Raw genomic sequence first — 23224 nt, forward strand, 5'->3', positions numbered from 1 at the left:
TTTGTAACTAATACAAAACTAAACTAAAAAGAAAGAAATATAATAATAATAATAAATAATGAAAAACTCCTGTAATCAATCCTAAAAAAATATTTAATTTTTAATCTTTTTCTTCTTTTCCACAACAAAGTAGTATTGCCACATCAAAACATGATTAGAAATTAAGGTGTGATACATCTATATGGTATAAGAAGAAGAGAACATATTTATATTAATATTTTATACACTATTATTTTTTATGTATCACACCCCAATTTATTTTCTACAGTGATTTTTTTACTAAGTACACCATTTTCTAGCTTATTTTTCTAATCGAAGTTCAAAGTAAGCCTATTTTAATTACTTAACTTGTCTTGTAAGAAGATTAAAGGGAATAACAACTGCTATTATGGTTCATGTCTTGTTCTTCCTCTGCTGAGGCTCTTATGAGATTTGGCAGGACCTTGTTTTGCATGTCGAGATGACAGACCTAGTTGTGAAGAGTTTGTGGTGTCCTTAGTCATTTGTTTGTCGAGTTGGTTTGTATCACCGTTGGAGGTCTCCACAACCCCGTCGGATTTCCTTGACAGTATGATAATATATGTTTAACTTGCTTGGTCTTTTCTAATAGAAGAAGGGAACTTTCGTTTGAGAGCAAACATAGGAACACAACGAATGACACTTCTCCTTCTTTTGCCTTCTTATTCTTCGAAAATAATTTCTCATAAAAAGATTGTGGGTTAGTCGTTTAAAATAAGAGTTAGAGGGAAGTGGGGAGGTTAATAAAAAAGTGGGAGAGTTAAAGAGTGAGAAGTTAAAATATTTTTGAAAGACATTATAACAAAATGCAAAGAAAAAAAGAAAGAATGAATGTTCACAATTTAAATTCAAAACTACTATGCTAACTGCTTTATCAATTACAAAATGACAAAATAACCTAAATAAAAAGAAAGAAAGAGCATTCTTTCACCCTCATTAGATTCTCACACTAAATTTCACATATCAAATAAAATAACATTAATTTCCACTAAGTATCTCCACTCCATTTGAAACATCTCTATTATTTGGTAAAATCATTATTCTTTTGTTATTTTAAATTTAATAATTATGATAAAACTATTTATTTTAAATTTTTTTTTATTATTATATAAAAAAAAGGAAAACACAGATGTGCATATATTTCCACTATTCTAATTAACAAGGTACAAATTAGTTTTTATTTGGAATAGCCACTTTTGTCCTTGGTGACCAAAATTCAAAACTAGCGGTCCCCTCAGTATTGAACCGGACAAGGTTGCAAGGAACAAGGAAGTGGCAGAATCGTAAATATAGAATTGGTGATATGCCTCTTTCGGTATTTCACTGCATCTTCTGAAAATCACATTTTCCCGCTCATTTCTTCTTGTTCATCTTCCTCTTCCTCTTCTTCTTCATCTTCATCTTTCGCTTTCCCTCTCTGCATCTTTTCTCTCTCCCTTTGCCTCTGTCGGCAACTTTCTCCTAAGTATTTCGGCAATGCCAGATTTAGGGAACCTGTCTCTGTCTTCGACTCTCACACTCTCTCACTGCTCCTCCGATGTCGCAGACGCTCCCGTCAAAACCCTACCCGATGCCTTCGTTTCGGAGCCTGCCTTCGAGCATCGGGTTGTTAAGCGCACCCGCGGCTCACTCGATCGGGTCAAGAAGCCCGCCTCTCACAAAGCCTTCCAGGATCGCCTCAAAGATCCCTTCTCTCATCCATTTCTTGTTGGCGCTCCCAAGATGGTATTTTTTTTACTATGTTTTCAAATTTTTTTTCAAATTAATGATTAATTATTTTTGCATGCAACTAATTGGTATGTGCGTGTGTTCAGGAGGAATGTTGTTTTTGCCGCCATTTTATCTACCCTGGTGAGGAGGTAGTGTGTTCGGTTCGCGGATGTGACGCTCGCTTCCATTCTGAATGTGTAAAAGATTCTGTTGGAGCTACCAGTCTGAAAAAATACAAGTGTCCACAGCATGTAGGTTTTTAGTGAATGCAACATTGGTCTCTTTCCTACTGACATCGACCCTCACTTCCTTAATACACTGATTTGCCTTTGGACATATGGATTACACGATGAATGGACACTTTTTTTTAGATATTAGCTTATCCATGCTTTCTCATGTGAATTATTGTTTTCTTCTGACTAATGAAATTTATAGAAGGTAATATTTGATTTATCATTTTGCTGATATTTAACACACTCAGTGAATGTTAGATTATTTGTGTCTTGCCATGAACTTGGGGTGGTATGAACACATGTGGAAAGGGAGATTGATCACAAGTTCTATAATGTTGATGTGTGCTAAACTCTTCCATAAGTACACGGTCAAACTTTTGAATAATTTTCATCATTTAACAAGAGCTTAATGAATAGTTATTGGATTAAGCTGTTTACTGAACCGCATCCACAGTCTTTTTCCTTATTTTGTCTTCCTTGTCTTGCCATTCTCTTATCGAGTCCTTCAATGGACAGGTATGCTTCATTTGCAAGCAAAAAAAGCACTTGAGGTGTGTACGATGTAAAATTGCGTTCCATAATAAATGTGCACCATGGCCAGATGCAGTTTTGCTGCTAAAAGATCATCCTGGTCTAGCTGTTTGCTGGAGGCATCCTTCTGATTGGCGCTTGGATAGGAAGGTCAATTTTTTCTTTTCACCAGAATCTTTTACTGTTTCTGCTTATTGATTATACTGCAACCTGCTGTATCTCCTTCAGCTAGATTCCCGCTCATATTCAAATTCAGTTATTTGTTCTGCTTAGAATATCTAATCTTGTGTTTCTTTATTTACCTCGTCCCATCTTTCCTTTTAAAAATATCTCGGTATTGGTTATGGTTCCAATGTCACTCCACAGTCGTAAGTTTTATTGATGTTTTAATTGACTTGCTTGTCACATGTGCAAATATATGCCTTTTAAGGTTTAAAACTGCTTCTACTTGGATTGATATCAATTTTTATAGCCTCACTTGATTTAGATATTTCTTTTCAAAGTTTTATTTTTTTATTGGTATTTTTCATTGATTAGGCTGGCTGACAGGAATGTTGTATTTGTTGGATGGGCAGCCTGATGCTTCAACAAGTGACATTTCGGTAAGGCTTGTGAAAAATATTTTACATCTAATGCACTTACATATATATATATCCTGTTCTGACCTTTTTCGATATTTATGGATGTAAGATGAATAATATATATCGTGTTTGAGAAAGAAAGGAATGTATATTATTAAATTAATTAATACAAACTTCTGAAGGATTCTGTATTTTAATGACTTTGATTGTTCATTATATATGCTGGTTTCTTGTATGTTTGAATGAGTGAAACCAGCTTCTTGCGTAAGAATTTTGTAGTATTGTTAATATATGTTTTGAAAATTTCCTCTCATCTTTTTCCAGGAAGTATTTTGTCGCTTGCCTCTTCCATTTATCAGTGAGGAGTTTAAGATCGATTCCTCCTGGAAAGACATGGACAGTAAGATGGAGCAGCCACCACCATATGTACACATAAGACGCAGTATCCTACTTGTTTTCTTGTGTGCTATAGGGAAGCAGCTATTATATTTAATAAATTTAGAATTTGTGTAGCCCTTTTAGAATGTTAAGTAAAAGAACTTGATTTTTATTCTTGGTCTAATTAATAGTTTTCAAGTTAAGTACTTCACTGCTCATCATGTTGCTAGCCTGAATTAATATCAGATATATACTTAGTAAAGAAGAAACGTAGTAATGTGGATGATGGTGCAGGGTGCACCAGTTGCAGTTCTACATGTTCTGATGATTGTGTGTGCAGGTACATACATGTACCGGAGTCTTTTTTCTTTTGGATGAAACTTCTTGTAGATGTAGGTGATGTAGACATAGTGTAGGTCTTTTAATTATCATTCATGATGAGTTATTTTTGTATTGCTTATTCTACAAATAAATGATTTTTTTACGTTGAAATTTTTTTGATCCCAGACATGAAGGATAGAAATATTGATGCCTGCTACTCCTATTGTGTTTACAAATTACACTGAGAAATATTGTTTGTCTGGTCTATAAAATTATGATCACCTTCTCTCTGTGAATTAAAGAGGTTGTAGTGTTGTACACTGACAATTATATACTTAATATAACGTGGCACATTACGTGTCACTGTAATTGGTTGTGAACATTTAATACTAATATGCTTGAGTAGTAAGATTTAATCAACAGGTTTATACATTAATTATTGTATATCATCCATCAGGGTTCAATGCATAAGTTGCTCAAAAGCATGTCGCTGCTCTGAAAATTGCAATAATCGTCCATTTCGCAAGGATAAAAAGATCAAGATAGTCAAGGTGTGAAATTTTACTGCATCAAGATGGACACAATATATTTTTATTTTGAAGCATGTTTATATTTTTTTTGTGGGTTTCCCTTCTATTAGGCTCAAGAATTAAAAAATATTGGTACAAATTATTACACGTCCTTTTTTTTTTAGACTGAACATTGTGGATGGGGAGTGGAGGCCGCCGAAACCATTGATAAAGGTGGATTTATAGTTGAGTATATTGGCGAAGGTAGTTCATATTTCTATGTGGCTTCTAGTTTCATAATGTCAAACATTGTTTATGTTGCTTTCTTTTGGTAACCATAGTTGAGTACGTCCTTCAGAAAATATAAAATGTCATTTATTCAGGAAAGTTTTAAAAGCATATGACCTTCTATACCACATGTTTTCTGTAGCTTATATCTTTATGCTATGCCTTTAATCCATTTAACTAGAAAAAATTATGCTGCAGTAATTGACGATGCTTTATGTGAGAAGAGGCTCTGGGACATGAAATACATGGGTGTACATAATTTTTACATGTGTGAGATTCGGAAAGACTTCACAATCGATGCAACTTTCAAAGGAAATACTTCACGCTTTTTGAACCATAGCTGCGATCCCAACTGTGTTTTGGAAAAGTGGTTAGTGTCAAATAGCATCAAACTCATCCTAGGCTGCATTATTTTCTCACTCTTCAGAGATTAATCAACAGATATGCTGTTTCCTAGTGAACCAAATTATTATTAAAAACTTGTGTGAAGTATAACCTGATATTATGTACTTTGGTTTACTTAATGTAATGAAATATTTTTTTACAGGCAAACTGAATATTAATAGAATACTCAAGCCTTAGCACGAGATTTGCCGACATTTGAAAAAAAACCCCTTAATTATAATGGTGTGCTTATTCCCTCCCAAAGAAACCCGTAAACAATCTCAGATAACAGCATGTACTCAAATAGGATGTGCTTCGTATGCATGTTTTAGATCAGATACTGAACTGGTTTTTCTTTTCAACTTCTTAGAAAGTGGCTGGTATAGATAACATTTATGCTGTCAATCACGTATCTTCTTTGTTAATCGAGACAAAAGGACATGGGATGCATTTCTTAGATTATTAGATTTCTTTTGAATTCTGCAATATTCCATAAGCTATCTTTTGTCGTGATCTGTTTCTAAAATAGCGAATTATGTCCTTCGGTCCTTTTTAGAAGAACCAAATGCAATGTTTGATTTGGTCCTTTTTATAAACCCAATCTGGCATGTCTTCCACATTAATTATTTTTTCATAAAATTTCCTTTACCAGTCATTTTTTCTGAGTTCAATTAATTGTAAGTAAAGTATGTCAATGTATTAGGCACTTTGGGAGTTTAACTTTGTTTTGTATATAGAGCATTTTTTAAAATTTACTTTGATTATTCACATGCATAGCTAGTAAAAATTAAAGCAATATATATATATATATATAAATATAAATATAAATATACACACACATGATGTGAGATTAAAAAAATTAAAACATAAAATATTTGAAAAAAATGTCTTGTTAATTTTAAGGATAATTTTGGAGAACCAATAAATTTATAACAAATTTACGACATTAACCAAATTAACTCAGTTTTTAAATCCTAATGAATTAGTTAATTAAGCCTATAGAAAAGGCTGGAGGGAGTATTTTTCTTGTTATACATTGTGAAACACAATCCTACCAATTACCATTTCCCTGTCTTCATTCATTATAGTGTATTTTTTAGTTTGTAGATAGGGCACTCTTCGTAGGGTAGCTTGTATATTGCTATTTGGTGTGTGATTTGTGTTCAATATTATGTTTTGTTAGTTTATCAATTGGTGTTCTGTAACTATGCTGCTATATTCTAAATGAGATTGAACATATATTTGACTCTTTAAGACCATTATGACTACTTTGCTTCACAAATTGTTAGATGGATAAATTATATTCGCTTAAGTCTTATCCAAAACATGGGCTGATTGGATTCAGCGGTTCCAATTAATTGAATTATTTTTGAAGTTTGTTGGTGTTATGAAACATCACTATTTTAGAGAAGAACAATGAATAGAAAATTTGAGCCTCTTTATTTGACCAAATGTACAACAAAAGATACAAAGGAGCACTCTCCTTTCCATTATTATTCCAATTACAAAACTCTTAAAACTCCCACACTAACGATTTTCCCTCTGAGCTTCCTCTAAAAGGGATCCTAGCTACTAACAAACTCATAGTTGTAAAAGCTACCCTACAATTGTATTCTTAGTTATTGTTTTTAAATCTCCTCTTATCTTGTAACCCTGTTTTAGTGTCAACATGTTGCATTTGCTTTTTCTTAACAATGCCACCCTCCTCAGAATTAACCTTGTCCTCAAGGTTAAAATTAGGAAATTGATTTTGAATAGTAGATAAATCTTCCCACATCCATTCCTTAGTTGTTTTCCTTTGTATTGCACTAACACTTGTTGTATTGAAGTAATATTTTTGGTGATCTTGTGTCTTCCTTGAATGTAAGATTGAAGGAACAATTTTGTAGTTCCTTGCAATTTTAGAGGTAGAGCAACTTCCCCAAAGTGTTACCTGATGGCCTTCTTAAGATACTTGAAACACCAGATGAATTTGAGTTTGTTGTGGTAACTCTAATTTGAAAGCCACTTCATCGATTTGCTAAAGAAACAATATGGTCTGTAGTAACTTGCTAACAATTTGGGAAGTTTATTAGACACAAAGATTTGTCTATGTGGCCAAATTTTTAGATACACCCAATCACTTAGTTTGATCTTGGAAAATTTGTGATAAACATTAGCTTGAATTGTCATTTGAGCTTTTGCTCTTTGCAAATGAAGCTTCAAATGTCTCAAAGTGTCATCTCTTTTCATAAGGTCATGCGTCGCACCTTCCACCAAAGTTTTTTCAGGTATGTTGAAGGAGGAGGATGACCATGCACCACCTCAAAAGGAGTGCAATTAAGGACACTTTGGAAACTGATATCGTACCAGTATTTTTCCAAACTTTTGGTTGCTTAAAATGAAAACAATATAGATATGTTTTTAAGGTCTTATTGAGGACCTTGGTTTGTCCATTTGATAGTTGGTGGTGGAAGGTTGGTACTCATCCTCAACTTGGCGTCTTGTAGCCTAAATGACTTCAGCCAAAATAAACTTGTAAATGTTGGGTTGTGATTAGTAACAATTGAACTAGGTACCCCATGAAAACGAATTATTTCCTAGATTGATATTTCAGCAATAGAGAGAGCTGAATATGGGTGTTTACTAAGATGAAATGACCATACTTGCTCAATCTATCTACCACCACCAAGATAGTACCAAACACTTAAATTTAGGTAGGCTCACAATGAAATCCATATTAACATCTTCCCTTGTGACATTAGGTATTAATAAGGGTTGCAAAAGCCTTGTTGGAGATGAAGTCAAATATTAACTACATTGGCATACATGATAGGCTGCCACATACTTCGTCATGGTGAAAAGTGCGACATATTTCTGAATGTCTCTCGGTATGAAATTGTTGTAGTAACTTAGGAATCCATTGAGACGATCTTGCCAACACTAATCTTCCTTTGTAATACAATCAATCATGTTACAAAGTTTAATGGGGGTGGAGGTTTGGATATGTTAGAATAGGTATTAAATATAGGTAGTAAGTAGTTGTATTGGAAAACTACTACATGCAATGCCTATGAGTTGTACCTATCTCTTTACCTAGGACTCTTGTTTTGGCTTTTGATATTTGCTCTTCCTTCTACTCATTGTATCAAAATTCTAACACTAAAAATATGAGAGCGTAACAGAGGTGTGATTCAAACTCTCTCAAATATGGTCTCTTTTATTTTTATTTTTAGTGGATCCTTGGTTAAACATCTTCCTTTATTTTTGACAAAACCATATTAAGATTAATGTCCTCATCAATAGATGCAATATATTGCCAAAAAGGTTTAGATATGGGCTTCAACTTCTTGTCTTCTTCCCTTTGTAAGGTGATCACTACTCAATTTGCTTTTCCCACTTTATAAATGATGTCAAATTCATTCCTTAATAACTTGTCTAGCTAGTTTTGTTGATTCTGAGTTGTGATACATTGTACTAACACGTGCCTTTTCTGATATGTGTATACACTATGAATGTTTGTCCCAAGAAGTAAGGACACCATGTTGAATAGCTAAGACTAGAGACATAAGCTATTTTTCATATATAGATTTGGTGAGATGTTTATGCTAAACCCTTATTGAAATAAACTATGGGTCTTTTTGTCTTGGAATAAGTTGAAAGAAATAGATGGAATGTATTTCTGATGTGATTTACAAATGTGAATACAGTCTATATTTATAGACTGTTTACAACCTAATTAAGGAAGGAAATTTTGTCTTGGAATAAGTTGAAAGAAATAGATGGAATGTATTTCTGATGTGATTTACAAATGTGATTACAGTCTTAATTTATAGACTGTTTACAACCTAATTAAGGAATGAAATAATAGGTAATGAAAGTAAGAAATAATGGATGATTAAAACTGTACAAATCAAATTAAATCATCTACAAATCTGTCCTAATAAATAAAGAATAAAATCTGTACTTAATTACAGAATAATTCTCCTGATTATGCAACACTCTCCCTCAAGCTATTGAATGTATATCTATCATTCCCAGCTTGCAAGTAAGATCTTTGAATTGTTTTGTGGAAAGTCCCTTAGTAAACTGTTAGGCAGGAAAATAAAGACAGCACTGGGAGGGTGTATCATAGAATGAAATTTAAAAATAAGGGTTGAGTGGGTTAGTTAGTTGTTGGGTTAGTTAGTTGTGGTGAGGGGGTCATTAAATAAAGACCAACCTGCTGTGGGGAAGGGGATCGGAATTGTTGTAAGAAGTTGACAGGATTAAACCTGTGTGAAAGGAGCTATTCTCCTTTGTAACCCTTTTGGGTGTTCTGTTCTGCACTGTAATAAAACAGAGTTTTCTTTCTTCTTGTTGTGTTTTGGGAGGGATTCTGGGTTTTCTGTTTGGGATCCTAACAGTTTGGTCCGACCTGCCGGATCTAAAAAAAACAGAGAGTGAGGAAGAAAAGATGGAACAGAGGATGGCAGCAGTAGAGAAATTTACCAGCGAGCAATTGAAATGGAATGCTGAAATAAGAGCAGAAATTCTGGGGTTGAAAGAAGGCATGCTGGAGTTGAAAGAAATCAAAGAAATGTTGCGGGATCTCAAGAAAGGAGATAGAAGGTCGGAAGGGGGAGAGAGTTCGGTGAATGGTGAGGAAAGAGTGGAGGAACCATCAAGACAGGATAGCCAATGGGAAAAGATGAATGAAGGAGAGATGAAGTCGTGGGGTAGGAGAGTGGAATTACCGGTTTTTGAGGGCGGGGACCCAATGGGTTGGCTGGCCAGAGCTGAAAAATTCTTTGAGGTGCAGAATGTGACAGCTGGTGAAAGATTAAAACTGGCCTTCATCAGTATGGAGGGAAGCGCCAGTCCTTGGTTCAGTTTTTGGAGAAAGAACTCCAAGAATCCTTCTTGGGAAGAGTTTTCCATGGCGCTGAATAGGAGGTTTGGGGGAAAGGAGAGAAGTTCTGTTTTTGAGAAGCTGGCAAAGATCAAACAGAATGTGGAAGAATTGATGAATACATTCAAGATTTTGAGTTGTTAGTGTCACAAGCACCACAAATTGGGGAAGAACGGCTGCTTGGGTATTTTTTTTCTGGATTACAGTCCAAGATTCGTAACCAAATCAGACCGCACGACCCCAAAGAATTGATGAGAGCCATGGAGATTGCGCTGGATGTTGAGGAGTCCTTTAGGGAAGAAAAAATTAGCAGTTTTGAGCATAGGAATAATGCGTCTTTTCTGCATTATCAAGGAAGCACCGGGATAACATGCCACACAGATTTGCATAAGGGAAATAGTGGGCCAGTCTCGTCTAGTTTGGCTAGCACAGCAAGGAATGAGTCTTCTTCTTCCAATAGAGAGTTTCGGCCAGGAGAAAGATCCAGAAACAGGGGGTCCAGGACCCTTCCCTATCCCGAATATGTGAGAAGAAGGGAAGAGGGAAGATGTTTCCATTGTGGAGGGGCGTACGGTCCCGGACATCGCTGCCCCGAAAAGAATTTGAGGGTTATCATTTGCGCAGAAGATGAGGAAGACCCTACAAAGGTGAATCATTCTGGGTGGGGACAGATTGAGGAAGATTTGGAAAAAGAACATCAAGGAGCAGTGACCTGATTTCAACCTTGAGGACAAGGTTGTTTTGTCAGAAATGAGTAATGTTAGGCAGGAAAATAAAGACAGCACTGGGAGGGTGTATCATAGAATGAAATTTAAAAATAAGGGTTGAGCGGGTTAGTTAGTTGTTGGGTTAGTTAGTTGTGGTGAGGGGGTCATTAAATAAAGACCAACCTGCTGTGGGGAAGGGGATCGGAATTGTTGTAAGAAGTTGACAGGATTAAACCTGTGTGAAAGGAGCTATTCTCCTTTGTAACCCTTTTGGGTGTTCTGTTCTGCACTGTAATAAAACAGAGTTTTCTTTCTTCTTGTTGTGTTTGGGAGGGATTCTGGGTTTTCTGTTTGGGATCCTAACATAAACATATCTGCCAATTGGACTCTTGAAGGGATGTACTCAGTGGCTATAAGACCATTATCCAACTTCTCCTTAATAAAATGTCGGTCTATCTCTATGTACTTTATTCGATCATGTTGAACTGGATTGTGTGTAATATTGATAGCGGGCTTATTATCACATGCCAAACCCATAAGAGCTTCATATTTTATTTTGAGGTCATCAAGTAGGATCTTCATCCATCGTAGTTCACAAACCCCTTGATCCATGACTCTAAATTCTGCCTTTGCACTTGATCTTGCAACTACATTTTGTTTCTTGCTACTCCATGTCACCAGGTTTCCACCCAAGAACATGCAATAGCCTGTGGTGGATCTCCTATCAATAATTGATCCTGCATAATCAACATTAGTATATACTTTCATGGATAAGTTTTCTCCCTTTTTGAATAGCAAACCTTTCCCTGGAGAGGCTTTTAAGTATTGAATAATTCTATTTATTGCCTACAAGTGTCTTTCTCTTGGATCATGCATAGATCGGCTAATCACACTAACTGCATAGGCTATGTTTGGCCTAGTGAGTGATAAATAAATGAGTTTTTCCACAAGTATTTGATATTGTGTCTTCTTTACTTTTGGGTTTTTCTTATCATTTCCAATCCTATGATTTTGCTTTATTGACACTCCAGTGGTCTTACAACCCAACTTACCGGTCTCTTTGAGAAGATCAAGGATGTATTTCCTTTGAGAAATAAAGATGCCCTGTCTCGAGTAAGCAACTTCTATTCCAAGGTAGTACTTCAGCTTCCCAAGATTCTTTATCTCAAATTGAGCAGACAATCTCTCTTTCAAATTTTGTTTTTCAATCTCATCATCACCTGTAATAATCATATTATCTACATAAACCAAAAGTAGAGTGAGTTTACCATTCTCAGAATGTTTTATAAACAGAGTATGGTCACCTTGGCTTTGTCGGTACCCCACAGATACCATAGCTTGAGTAAACCTTCCAAACCAAGCACGAGGTGATTGTTTAAGACCATATAGGGCCTTCTCAAGTTTGCACACCTCATCCCCTTCATTAATAGCACCATAACCAAGTGGAATCTCCATGTATACTTCTTCCTCGAAGCTTCCATGCAAGAAGGCATTCTTAACATCAAATTGATGCATCTCCCAACCAAAGTGTGCTGCCAAGGAGAGAATAATTTTAACTGTATTCATTTTTGCCACTGAGCAAAAGTCTCCTCATAATCTATCCCATAGGTTTGAGTGTACCCTTTTGCAACCAACCTTGCCTTATATCGATCCAATGTGCCATCAAACTGATACTTAACTGTGTATATCCACCGACAACCCACTGCCTTCTTATCCTTTGGTTTCTCTACAATCTCCCAAGTCTCATTCTTTTCTAATGCCCTCATTTCTTCATTCATGTTTCGAACCCAATTCTCATCTTTTAAGGTTTCTTGTACTGATATAGGGATTATGATAGAATCAATAGTTGAAAGAAAACTCTGGTGCTGTATAGAAAGTTTTTCTGTAGACACAAATTGGGATATAGGATATTTGGTACAAGATCTTTTTTTTTTTCTCAAGGCAATAGGTAAATCATCTAGGTTATTTTCATTTAAGGTGTCCTCAAGAGTCTCATAGGTATGAGTACTTACCTTCGGTTCAGACAATTGAAGTTGTTGTTTGACCAAGACGGGTTCTTGTTGCCTTCGTTGATATTGTTTTCCAAAGTATTTGTCTTCATTATTCTTCTCTGGCATAAGGCCTTTTTCATTGTCCCTAAGAATGGAATCTTGCAACAATGGAAAAGGTGACAACTCAAGGTTCTCAGCTTCTTCTTGAATACTCTCCCCCTAAAGCTGAGAATTAGGAAAGAAAGACTCTGTTTCATCGAAGGTGACATCCTTGAAAATATAAACTTTACGACTCTGAGGGTGATAACATTTGTTCCCCTTTTTGTGGGGGGCATAACCGATGAATACACATTTGATGGCGCGAGGATCGAACTTAACTCGATAAAGACTATGAACATGGACTAAAGCATCACAACCAAAGACACGAGTCTGAAGACTAGTCATAATAGGAATAAAAGGATAAAATGTGGTAATAAGCTAATCGGGCTAACACCCTCTAGAACCTGAGAGGGTAATCTATTGATCAAATAAGTGGTGGTCAGGATTGCTTCCCCCCAATAAGAACTAGGAACAAAAGTTTGGAAAAGTAAAGCTCTAGTAACTTCAAGGAGATGACGATTTTTCCTTTCAGCAACCCCATTTTGTTGAGGAGAGTCCACACAAGTTAATTCATGAACAACTCCATTTTCCTTAAGGAACTTAGAAAAGTTTTGGTTCACATATTCTTTTCCATTATCAGAACACAATCTCTTAATTGGACTTTCAAATTGTGTTTGAATCATTTGGTAAAAATTTACAAACAAGTGAAATACTTTAGACCTATCTTTCATGAGGAATATCCAGGTAACTCGAGTACAATCATTAATAAATGACAAACCATTTTGCATCCGAGATATTACGAATTGGTGAAGGTCCCCATACATTTGAATGAATAAGATCAAAAGGTTTAGAACTTCTATTATTATTTGGAGAAAAAGTTGTTCTATGGTGTTTAGCAAACTGACAAACATCACAATGAAAAGACTCAAATGATAATTTTGTAAATAAAACAGGAAATAAGGACTTTAAGGTACTAAAAGGAGGATGACCAAGACGTTTGTGTTGAAGTCATATATGAGAAGATGACCAAGATTTTGTGCCTTGCTAAAGACTAGAAGTGTGTGCCTGTAGTCCAACACTTTTTATTTTCTTCTTGTTGTAAGTAATATAACCCGCCCTGCTCTTTAGCCAATCCAATCGTCCTCCCTGTGGCAAGATCCTCGAAAACACAATGAGAAATAAAAATATCACTGCACAATTTAAATATTGGATAATCTTATGAATAGACAAAAGGTTATTAGATAGATTGGTAACATGAAGCACATTTTTTAAAGGAAAGGAAGGTTGGAGGTGGATGTTACCACGACCAGTAATGGGGGTATTGGAACCATTAACAACAGGAATATGTTGGTTACAAGATAAGGCATTGTAGGATGAAAAACAAGAGGAATGAGGTGTCATATGATCAGTAGCACCAGAGTCTATAATCCAAATATTCTCAGTACTATAAGCATTAAAGGATAAGAAGCTTGAACTCTTACCACTCATGGTTAAAGAACAAGAGCAAGTCTTACTAAGAGAGTTCATGAGAGCTTGTAAATGTTCCAATTCTTCTTTGTTTAGTGATGGGATCTCCTATGCTATTTGAGTTTCAAAGTTAGATGATGCCTGATTAGCATGCCTTTGTATGGTACCTTTGAATCCTCCAGTACGTTCCAAGATCTTCTCCTTTCCATGAAGTTTGAAACACCTTTCCTTAGTATGACCCGTCTTCTTACAATAATTGCACCAACGATCATCACGATTAACCTTTGTGGGAGGCTTTCCAAATGAACAAAATGGACCTTTTATAAGGCTCTTGCCAGTAGCCAGAGCTGAATTATCAACAGAGTTGCCAACAGCCAGAGCTGAACTATCAACGGAGTTGCCCCCATCCAACATTACTGACCTCTGAGTCCCTTTCCCTCGTACAATGTGAAAAACTTTCGACAGAGGAGGAAGTTTTTTCTTACCCAAAATCTGAATCTTAATTGGATCAAATTTAGAGTTCAATCCAGAAAGAAATTTAATTATTTGCATCCTTTCAAGGAATTGTGCTAGTGCGATAAAGTCATATGTGCACTTCATTTTCAAATTTTGATATTGATCTAATTTGATCCATAAACCATTCAACATACCCTAGTAGCTTGTTACTGACAGTCTCCCTTGGCTAGTATAGAAGATCTTGTTTTCTATCTTGTAACATGCTACAATATCTTTCTTCAAAGAGTATGTTTGACAAAGGTTTTCCCAAATCTCCTTAGCAGTGGAGAAGAACATAATTTCGGCTAATCTCTGGTGTCATAGAATTCCATAACCAGGTCATGATGAGAGAGTCTTCATCGTCCCAATCTTCATATGTAGAACCAGTTTTGGCTGGAGGGTTCCCTTCTAGGTGATTCAATTTTTTCCTTCCCTTGAGAGTAGCACGAACCAACTGGGCCCATTGCAGGTAGTTGTTTTCATCGAGACGATAGTTGCTTTGCAACACCTCCAAATCATTGGAGCTAAGAGGGGTTGTATTTTTAGTTGACATTGGTAAGAGTTGACAACAATAAGACAAAATCGATTAGGCTTTGTAGGAAAAAACTGGTGGTGGTTTTGTTTGAAAAAAATACGTTGGAAAATTTTTCCGGCAGTGGCGATCAACGTTGGTCAACGACGGTGGTCGACGGTAGGTGGCGGTCGGCTGACGGTGGTAGTGACGGTCAACAACAAAAAGTGGTAGTGCGTCAACGAAGGGGAAAAAAATTACAGGAATAAAGACTGTCCAAAAAAGTAATTGCAGAAATGAATGTTGCTCAAAAAAGTAATTGCAACAATGAATGCTGCCCAGAAAAGTAACTGCAGCAATGAAGGCTGCTGAAAAAAAGAATTGTAGAAGTAGAGTCTCCCGGATCAAGAGCTCTGATTCCAAGTTGAAAGAAATAGAAAAAAATAGATGGAATGTATTTCTGATGTGATTTACAAATGTGATTACAGTCTCAATTTATATGCTGTTTACAACCTAATTAAAGAAGAAAATAATAGGTAATGAAAGTAAGAAATAATGGATGATTAAATTTGTATAAATCAAATCAAATCACTAACAAATATGTCCTAATAAATAGAGAATAAAATCTGCACTTAATTACATAATAATTCTCCTATATTATGCAACAAAATAAAACCACCCTCAATCCTTTTCCTGAAGCCTCACATTCTATGGAGAAAGGCTTACATTAATCAGACATCACTAGGGGAGGAGTAGTAATAGCTTCTTGCTTGCATATGTTTTAATGCACTCAGGTTGTCTTGAGTTCACTCAAAATTTCATTTTTTAATAGAGCTATCAAATGTTTGGCTATTTCGTATAAATGTTGATCATACCTTGTTAGTTCCAGAAGAACCTCTCATGACTTTGCTAGTTTTTGGAATAAGCCATTGCATTATGGCTTCAATCTTTTAAGGGTTCGTGGAAAGTTCTTGCTATGAAATAACATGAACAAATACCTATTTCTTGTCTCCCAAAACAACTTTTTTTTTCTTGCTAGTCACAACATTCTTGTTGCAGGGTTCCATCACTTGCCTCACATGGTGAAGGTGGTCTTGCCATGTTTTGTTGTATATCAAAATATCGTCAAAAGAGACCAAAACAAATCTTTTGAGAAATGGTTTTAAAGTGAATAATTGCACATTGAAAAGTAGTTGGGGCATTAATTAAACCCAAAGGCATAACCGAAAATCCATAATGCCCTTTATGTGGTCTAAAAATTGTTTTGTGTATAGCTGGCTCACACATCCTAATTTGGTGATAGCCTATCCCTAAGTCTATTTTAGTAAAATATCGTCAAACAACAAAGTATTTAAGAAATGGTTTTAAAACTGAATTCATTACACATTGAAAAGCAGTTGGGTGGGGCATTAGTTAAACCAAAAGGCATAACCGAAAAATCATAACCCTTGATGTTGTTTAAAAGTTGTTTTGTGCATATATCTTCTGGCTCATACATCCTAATTTGGTGATAGTCTGCCCTTTAAGTCTATTTTAGAAAAATATTTAACTCCATATAATTCATCTAAAAATTCTTCCATCTTAGGAATGAGGAATTTATCTGAAATTTATTTAAGGTTTTGTAGTCAATACAGAATCTCCAACTCCTATCTTTTTTTTACTAAAAGCACATGGTTTGAGTATGGATTGTTGCAAGGACGGATGATGCCAATTGTCAACATTGCTGCTACTTGCTTCTCTATCTCATATTTTTGAAAATGAAGATACTTGCAAGGGCTTGATTTGTTCTTGGTTTGATAGGAATGTCATGGTCTATTGCCCTAGTAGGAGGTAAACCTTTAGGTTCTTCAAATACTATATGCTTTTAGGATTTGTTGAAGTTGCCCATCCTTGGTTGCAAGAAGCAAAACTATAGACACTTCCCTTTAATGCTTCTCTAAATTTTTTGTGCCTTGTGCTTCTACTATCCAAAGGTTAATACCTTCTATTTCTGTTAACTTCAACAATGCTTTGGAATGAATAAGAGCCTTAGATGAACTAGGATCACCTTTGATTTTAACCCTTTGATCTCAATGAGAAAAGAGTTATAGTAAGGGTCCTCTAATTGACTTTGACGTCTCCTAAAGTGGCTAACCAAGTCATCCCCAAAATGATATCTACTCCCCCTAATTTGTATAAAAAAATCTCCCATAAAAAATTATAATCCCCCATCTTCATATTCAAGTTGTTTCATTGGCCTCGAGTTTGCTTTCTGTACTCATCTCCCAATGTAACCTTATATGAATTTGTTAGATCAATCTTTAATTCCAAATTGTGTACCAATATCAATTATAATCAAAACCTTTTGACCATGTCTTTCCCCATGTAATTTCTTTATTTGTGGTCGAGTCATACCCTAGCCTAGCAAGTTGATAACTTCAACCACTTATAATATAACTCTTGATGTTCATCCTCCTTTCTTTCAACAAAAATCCTCTTCCTCTACCTCTAATTGCACTCTATCCCGCTTCATTAATAAGTTCATCTTCAACTAAAAGGACCATCCCTTCTCTTGACGTATTCAAGGTATGAAAGATTTCTAGTTTCTCTAATTCCTGGCTCTTACCAAACTTGGCCACTGTCAACCAGAGAAAGATTTCCAACTCCCATGCCATGTTTGTCCTAACCCATTGGACAAGTGTGTACTGGGTGTGCTTCATTGATGGTATGTTCGAGATACAATTCGTCTCCCACCTTGATAATGAAAACTTTAATTAGGTTCTTGATTATGCTAATGTGTTGGGTATCCTTCATAGTCTCCTCCACATCATATGAAATTTCTATAGCTTGATTTTGGTCTTTTGAGTCATGCGGGCGAAACCTGATTTTGTATATTCTGATGTTTCCATGTGAAGAAATACCCCATCAATTGATCTTCTGATGTTTGATTGTCTTGAGACAACCAAGATTTCAAATCCTTGATGAAATCTTCCACTCTCTTGGTTTGTCTTATTGCAACAAATCTTCTTAACAGTGTTGTTGCAAGATATTTCCAAGAAGGGTTTTTGGTTTTTTGTCCCCAGAATTTGAACCAACGGCCTGAATTCTTTCCATTCCACTGAAGGCTAGATGTAATTTTTCTGATTCTTTGATGTTTTGAACTTCGAAACTTTGTGGATCATTCCCTTCAAACATGGGCAGCTCCACCTTTTTCACCTTAGGGTGAAATGATTCTTCCTTGGCCTTATTAAATCCATTGTTGTTGATGTCCTCTCTTGCCCCTATTGACTTATTTTTCTCCTCCATCTGACAGTTTCTTTTTTCTTGACCTCAAGAAGTAGTTCCTTTATCTCTCTCATGTGTATGTTTTCTTTCACCAGAGACATCATGTCTGCAATTTCCTTCCTCTATTCGTTGGCCTATTTCTCCAAAGCATCCCCTATGTTTTCCATTATGCACTCAGATCTGGAATGTCAGACTAAAGTTGTTAGGAAGCAACACTACTTTAAGAGAAAAACAATGAATGGAAAATCTGAACCTCTTTATTTCACCAAATGTACAACAAAATATACGAAGGAGCACTCTCCTCTCCACAAGACTATTTCAGTTACAAAACTCTTTAAACTCCCAAAACTAACTCCTTTTCCCTCTAAGCTTCCTATAAAAGGGATTTTATTTGCTAAACAAACTCTTAGCTGTAAAAGCTATCTTACAACTATATCCTTAGTTATTATTTTTAAACCTCCTCCCAGTAATCTTGTCTTATTGTCAGCGAGTTGTATTTGCTTGTGCCTAACAGTTTGCAGAGGAGGGACAAATTTATTTATGGAGCAAGGTTGACCAAAGTTTGTTATATGTAGCATGGGAGGATTTGGCATCTCGGTGCACATGCAACTTAAATTAATAGCTTGACAAACATCAGGAGAAATAGTTACTTTAGGCTTTTAGCAGGAAGTATGAAGGGAAATGAGGCAGTCCATTTCCTGCACAAGTGAATTGTATGTTCCATATTACTCTACAAGTGTTTGTTAATGCTCACCTATGAGACACCTTTCTTTTCTTATACCGTGATCTTACTTTTGCACGTTCTCAGCTTAGAATATGTATGGATGCTAATATAGAATTCTTTACTTAGGTCCTGATTAATTTTTAAGCACTAAGGACCATGCCCACCTAAAAAAATGTTTATATTATAAACCTTTACTGCTGTATTGATGAAATGGTCTATACTCTTCTGCTTAAGTTATTAACATGTAACATCGTTAATTAGTAGGTTTTCTTCTTTATGATAAGCTCCTTCTTTGCAGATATGTTGTATGACAATAATTGGGCATATTTGCTGTCAATTAACAAAATGAATATATTTATCTATTTATTGGCTACATCCCTTTTATATTTAGGTATAAACTTATGTGGTTTCTTTTAGGCAAGTAGATGGCGAAACTCGTGTGGGTGTATTTGCTGCTCGTTCAATAGAAGTTGGAGAGCCATTAACATATGATTACAGGTAAATTTGATCGTTCCCTTTTAATCTTTGGTTGAGAGAGAGTAGACAATTCTCTATGGTGACATACATAAAATTTGTCTAAATAGCTCATCGTTGAGAGAATCCTATTTAAAAAGATGGTACATGAACAAAACAACCATATAGATGTAAATTATGTTAACTCAATTCTGGACCAAATAGCTGATAATATGGGGGACACAAATTCCAGAACTTCTGATGGGAACAATTAATAAGATAAACAGCAATTGATAAAGTCTCTACCCAAAATTTAGAAGGCATCAAGGACTCTAGAAGCAAAGTGCATACAACATCCAAAAAATGACGGTTCTTTCTCAGCCATTCCAATATATTGAGGTGTACAAGGACATGAATTTGAGAAATTTATGAGACATCCACCACCATTGTTATATCATAAAATTTAGACATTTAGAAAACTAATACTGAACATAGGAAACAAATGTCTAAAATGTGAAATAGCTCATCCTTGTGGCGAAGAAACTATACTCATGTGAATTGACTATAATCTCAACAAACGTCACAATACTTATAATAACCATGAGAAGCACTTGGCAAAATACCCCATAACTATGAACTCTTAGAACATTTGGTAACATGATTACCATGAGGAGAGGGGTAAGAATCTTGCTTTTGCCTAGTTTCATGAAATAACTATTAGACAATTTAGGATCATAATTATTTCAAAGAAAGCCATGCAGAAACAAATATTTTAAAATTTGAGTGTTAGGGTGGTCTAATATCTTATGCTGCACCTCACTCCGATTATTAATTGGCCAAAAACAAGGTTCTAGGAATTGCAGAGGAAATAGCCTTCCCACTTTAGCTCCCTTCATGATCATTTTCCTCGACACTTGTACAAGAGAAGCATTTCATAGAGAAAGAAATGTTGTAGTTATCATGTACTAAGTATCCAACCAAAATCAAATTAGTAGATGATCCGGGTGACAAATATGTTCTGAAGCTTTGGTACCATATCAAATCTGATTGAATACCTCTCATCATCGAGAGACCCCATTTAATGAGAATTTTTAATGTTATGCAAGGAAACTTAGTCTATAACTATATAAGGATACTTTGCCTAATTTACAACTGTGCAAGTCTGTCAATTCATGAAATAAAACGGCTAGTAAATCAGCTGTTCAAATGTACGTAAATCTGTGCAAGTAAATATTATAGAGAAATTACAGGGCCATCAGTAAGAAAGAAATAAATCAGGGATTTAGCTAATCCTGTTGACAACAAAACTTGGCAGATATTAAGTGACATTCTGTCCTGCATTTAGGGTAGGTAGCCTTTAGCCCTCTGTTTCTTATCTCTACCAAATAGTAAATACGGTAAGCTTTTGCGCAAGCTCTTTTTCGTGGCTTTGCTTTCATTAAAGAAAGCTATTTAAATTTTAGAGTTTCTTGCAATTTTGGTTGATCGACCGATGCCCATTTCTTGCCCTTAAGCATCATGAGAATGCCTTTCTTAGGTAATGAATAATTTTGACTCTCAAATGGAAAGGGACAAAATGCATTAAAATACGTAAGATCAAATTTCTATAATATTCACTAAACAAATAAAAAATATTTCAATTAGTACACTATTTTTTTGGAGATTGTTATTAGTCCATCATTATCATGATTGTTATTATCACCACCGTTCTTGTTAGTGCCACCATTGCCATATTTGCCACCAATGCAATGACTGCCACAGCTATCACTGTATGGACATTGGTAGTGGTGGTGTTAAGGATGGTGAAGATGATGATGGTAGTAGTGGTTGCAGTAGTGACCATGACGTTGATGATGTTAGCAGTAGTTGTTGCAGTGGTTTTTACTAGTGACACTGATCATCATGACATTAATGGTGATTTTAAGAATAATAATAACAAAGACAATAATAATAATAATAATAATAATCTTGTAATAATCAATGTGATTGGACAATAACAATCCATTAATGTTGATCATGCTTGTGATGTTGGTTTAGCAATAATTTTGAAAAAGAATGATGTGATAATCGAGATCTTTTAGAGATCTGAATCTGATATATTTGTTTAATTACTTCTTTAGATGATTAGACTTCTTTTTACATAAAAAAGATATTCTCATATGATAATATATCTTTAGAAGAATTATTCCTCATCCTATATACATGAAAGAAAGAATATAGTATAAAACACAGACCCTTAGAAATAAATAAAACACATCACAAAGGATGCGAACCTATAGCTTAAACTCTGACATGGAAATACAGGACACTCGGACACTTAATGTTTCAAATATAGGACACGAGAGTTGCATTACAATTAGAGAAATTCTAATGAAATGAGTAAAATAATAAATAAAGTTTATGAATTCACACCATTTTGACCAACCTATATTTTTTTTTCTATGATTGCATACCAAAAAAAATGAGACGTTATTTTATTTTATATTCTACGCTACCTCTTCTACATCTATGGAGTTGTCTGCATTGTTTAAGTTTTGAAAAGTTGTTGACGTGTAAAGGTAACAAAAATATACGTTTTTAATTAAACAAGGGTTAACCATGTTAAACAGTGTCCGTATACCGTAGATGTGGACTTTCAGAGACCAAAGAATGAAGTTTCTTAGTTTCAGTGTGAGGGTTAGTTGGAGACTCCACTAGAGTGGTATGGGTTGGTCAAAAACTTCACTCAAGTGCCATGTTGGCGTTAAACTCCTTCTGAATGCCATGCGTTGGCATGAAACTAACCAGTGTGCCATGCATAGGGCAGAAACACAATTTGGTGCTCTAGGTTAGCAAGCTTGCTTGAAGAGAGAAGAGACCAATGTCTTTTAGCCTTCAATGGTAGGTGAGTGAAAAATGAGGCCATCTATGATAAAATGGGGCGAAATCCGAAGACTGCCCCTACTTAAACAACACAAACGTAGTCGTTCGTGTGCTTTAGCCAGTAGTGGTCGTGAATTAGCTGCAGGCCCATTCTCCTTTCTAACATATGTCGTTGTATGTTTTTTACTATCTAACCCAACTAAACTAGTAACATAACTAACTAATGGGTATCTATCAGATAACTTTGTTTACTCTGTCGGATCTTTTCTCTGCAACTTCCAACAATAGAGGTTTAACATTATCTGGTTTGTTGGCTTTGTAGATTTGTGCAATTTGGTCCAGAGGTTAAATGCAACTGTGGTGCAGCAAATTGTCAAGGCTTTCTAGGGACGAAAAAGAAAATTGACAAGCTAGATTTCTGTTGGGGTTCTAAACGCAAGCGAACATCAAATGCTTGCTTTACGCTGGTAACAGCTCTATGATATATGCCAACCTATTAAGTGTAGCCATCACTGTTGTAATGTAGACAAAAAAAGTGAAAAAGAAATGACGGGAAAAGAATATCTCAAATATTTTGTTCCTTTGTTGTAGAGGGAAATGACAATTTATTGATTCAAGATTGACAGCATTGTCACTCAAATTTTCATCCCAGTAATTAAAACATGTAAATTGATATTGCTGAGCTAGCACACAGCAGTGTTGAATAATGACCAGTATCAATATTAAGTTTTATTAAAATTTGATGTATTATTCCTAAATTGTGAAGGATTCTGAAATCAACTTTCCTAATAATCAATCGTGAAGTACTATTAGTCTGTAAAGTGAAGT

General features: G+C 35.3%; 1 protein-coding gene across 6 annotated transcripts; it reads left to right on the forward strand.

The window, feature by feature from the left end:
• Positions 1 to 1346: 1346 nt before the first annotated feature.
• LOC137813600 (histone-lysine N-methyltransferase ASHR3) lies at positions 1347 to 23154 on the forward strand. Of its 6 annotated transcripts, XR_016519659.1 has the most exons (12): positions 1347 to 1743; positions 1833 to 1979; positions 2478 to 2642; positions 3068 to 3094; positions 3398 to 3515; positions 3698 to 3791; positions 4230 to 4323; positions 4467 to 4545; positions 4768 to 4939; positions 18872 to 19070; positions 19499 to 19579; positions 22719 to 23154. XR_016519659.1 is itself a non-coding variant. In XM_068615943.2 (11 exons), exons 1-11 carry the CDS (start codon positions 1495 to 1497, stop codon positions 22876 to 22878), a joined length of 1386 nt encoding a protein of 461 aa, XP_068472044.1. In that variant the 5' UTR covers positions 1347 to 1494; the 3' UTR covers positions 22879 to 23154. The 6 variants fall into 6 exon arrangements, 5 of the variants coding, with proteins under 5 accessions (XP_068472044.1, XP_090156734.1, XP_090156739.1 ...); XM_068615943.2 differs by lacking the exon at positions 18872 to 19070; XM_090300608.1 differs by lacking the exons at positions 18872 to 19070; positions 19499 to 19579.
• Positions 23155 to 23224: the final 70 nt, after the last annotated feature.

The sequence above is a fragment of the Phaseolus vulgaris genome, chromosome 1 (genome assembly GCF_051622355.1).
Source record: "Phaseolus vulgaris cultivar YP4 chromosome 1, ASM5162235v1, whole genome shotgun sequence".
Taxonomy (NCBI): Eukaryota; Viridiplantae; Streptophyta; class Magnoliopsida; order Fabales; family Fabaceae; genus Phaseolus; species Phaseolus vulgaris.

What these genes read in the sequence shown, in the direction of transcription:
- LOC137813600 (XM_068615943.2), top strand. Translation starts at nt 1,495, where the DNA reads ATGCCAGATTTAGGGAACCTGTCTCTGTCTTCGACTCTCACACTCTCT. An exon ending in CTTCAACAAGTGACATTTCG is followed by an intron (nt 3,095 to 3,397) that starts GTAAGGCTTGTG and finishes ATCTTTTTCCAG; the next exon opens with GAAGTATTTTGTCGCTTGCC. An exon ending in AAAAGATCAAGATAGTCAAG is followed by an intron (nt 4,324 to 4,466) that starts GTGTGAAATTTT and finishes TTTTTTTTTTAG; the next exon opens with ACTGAACATTGTGGATGGGG.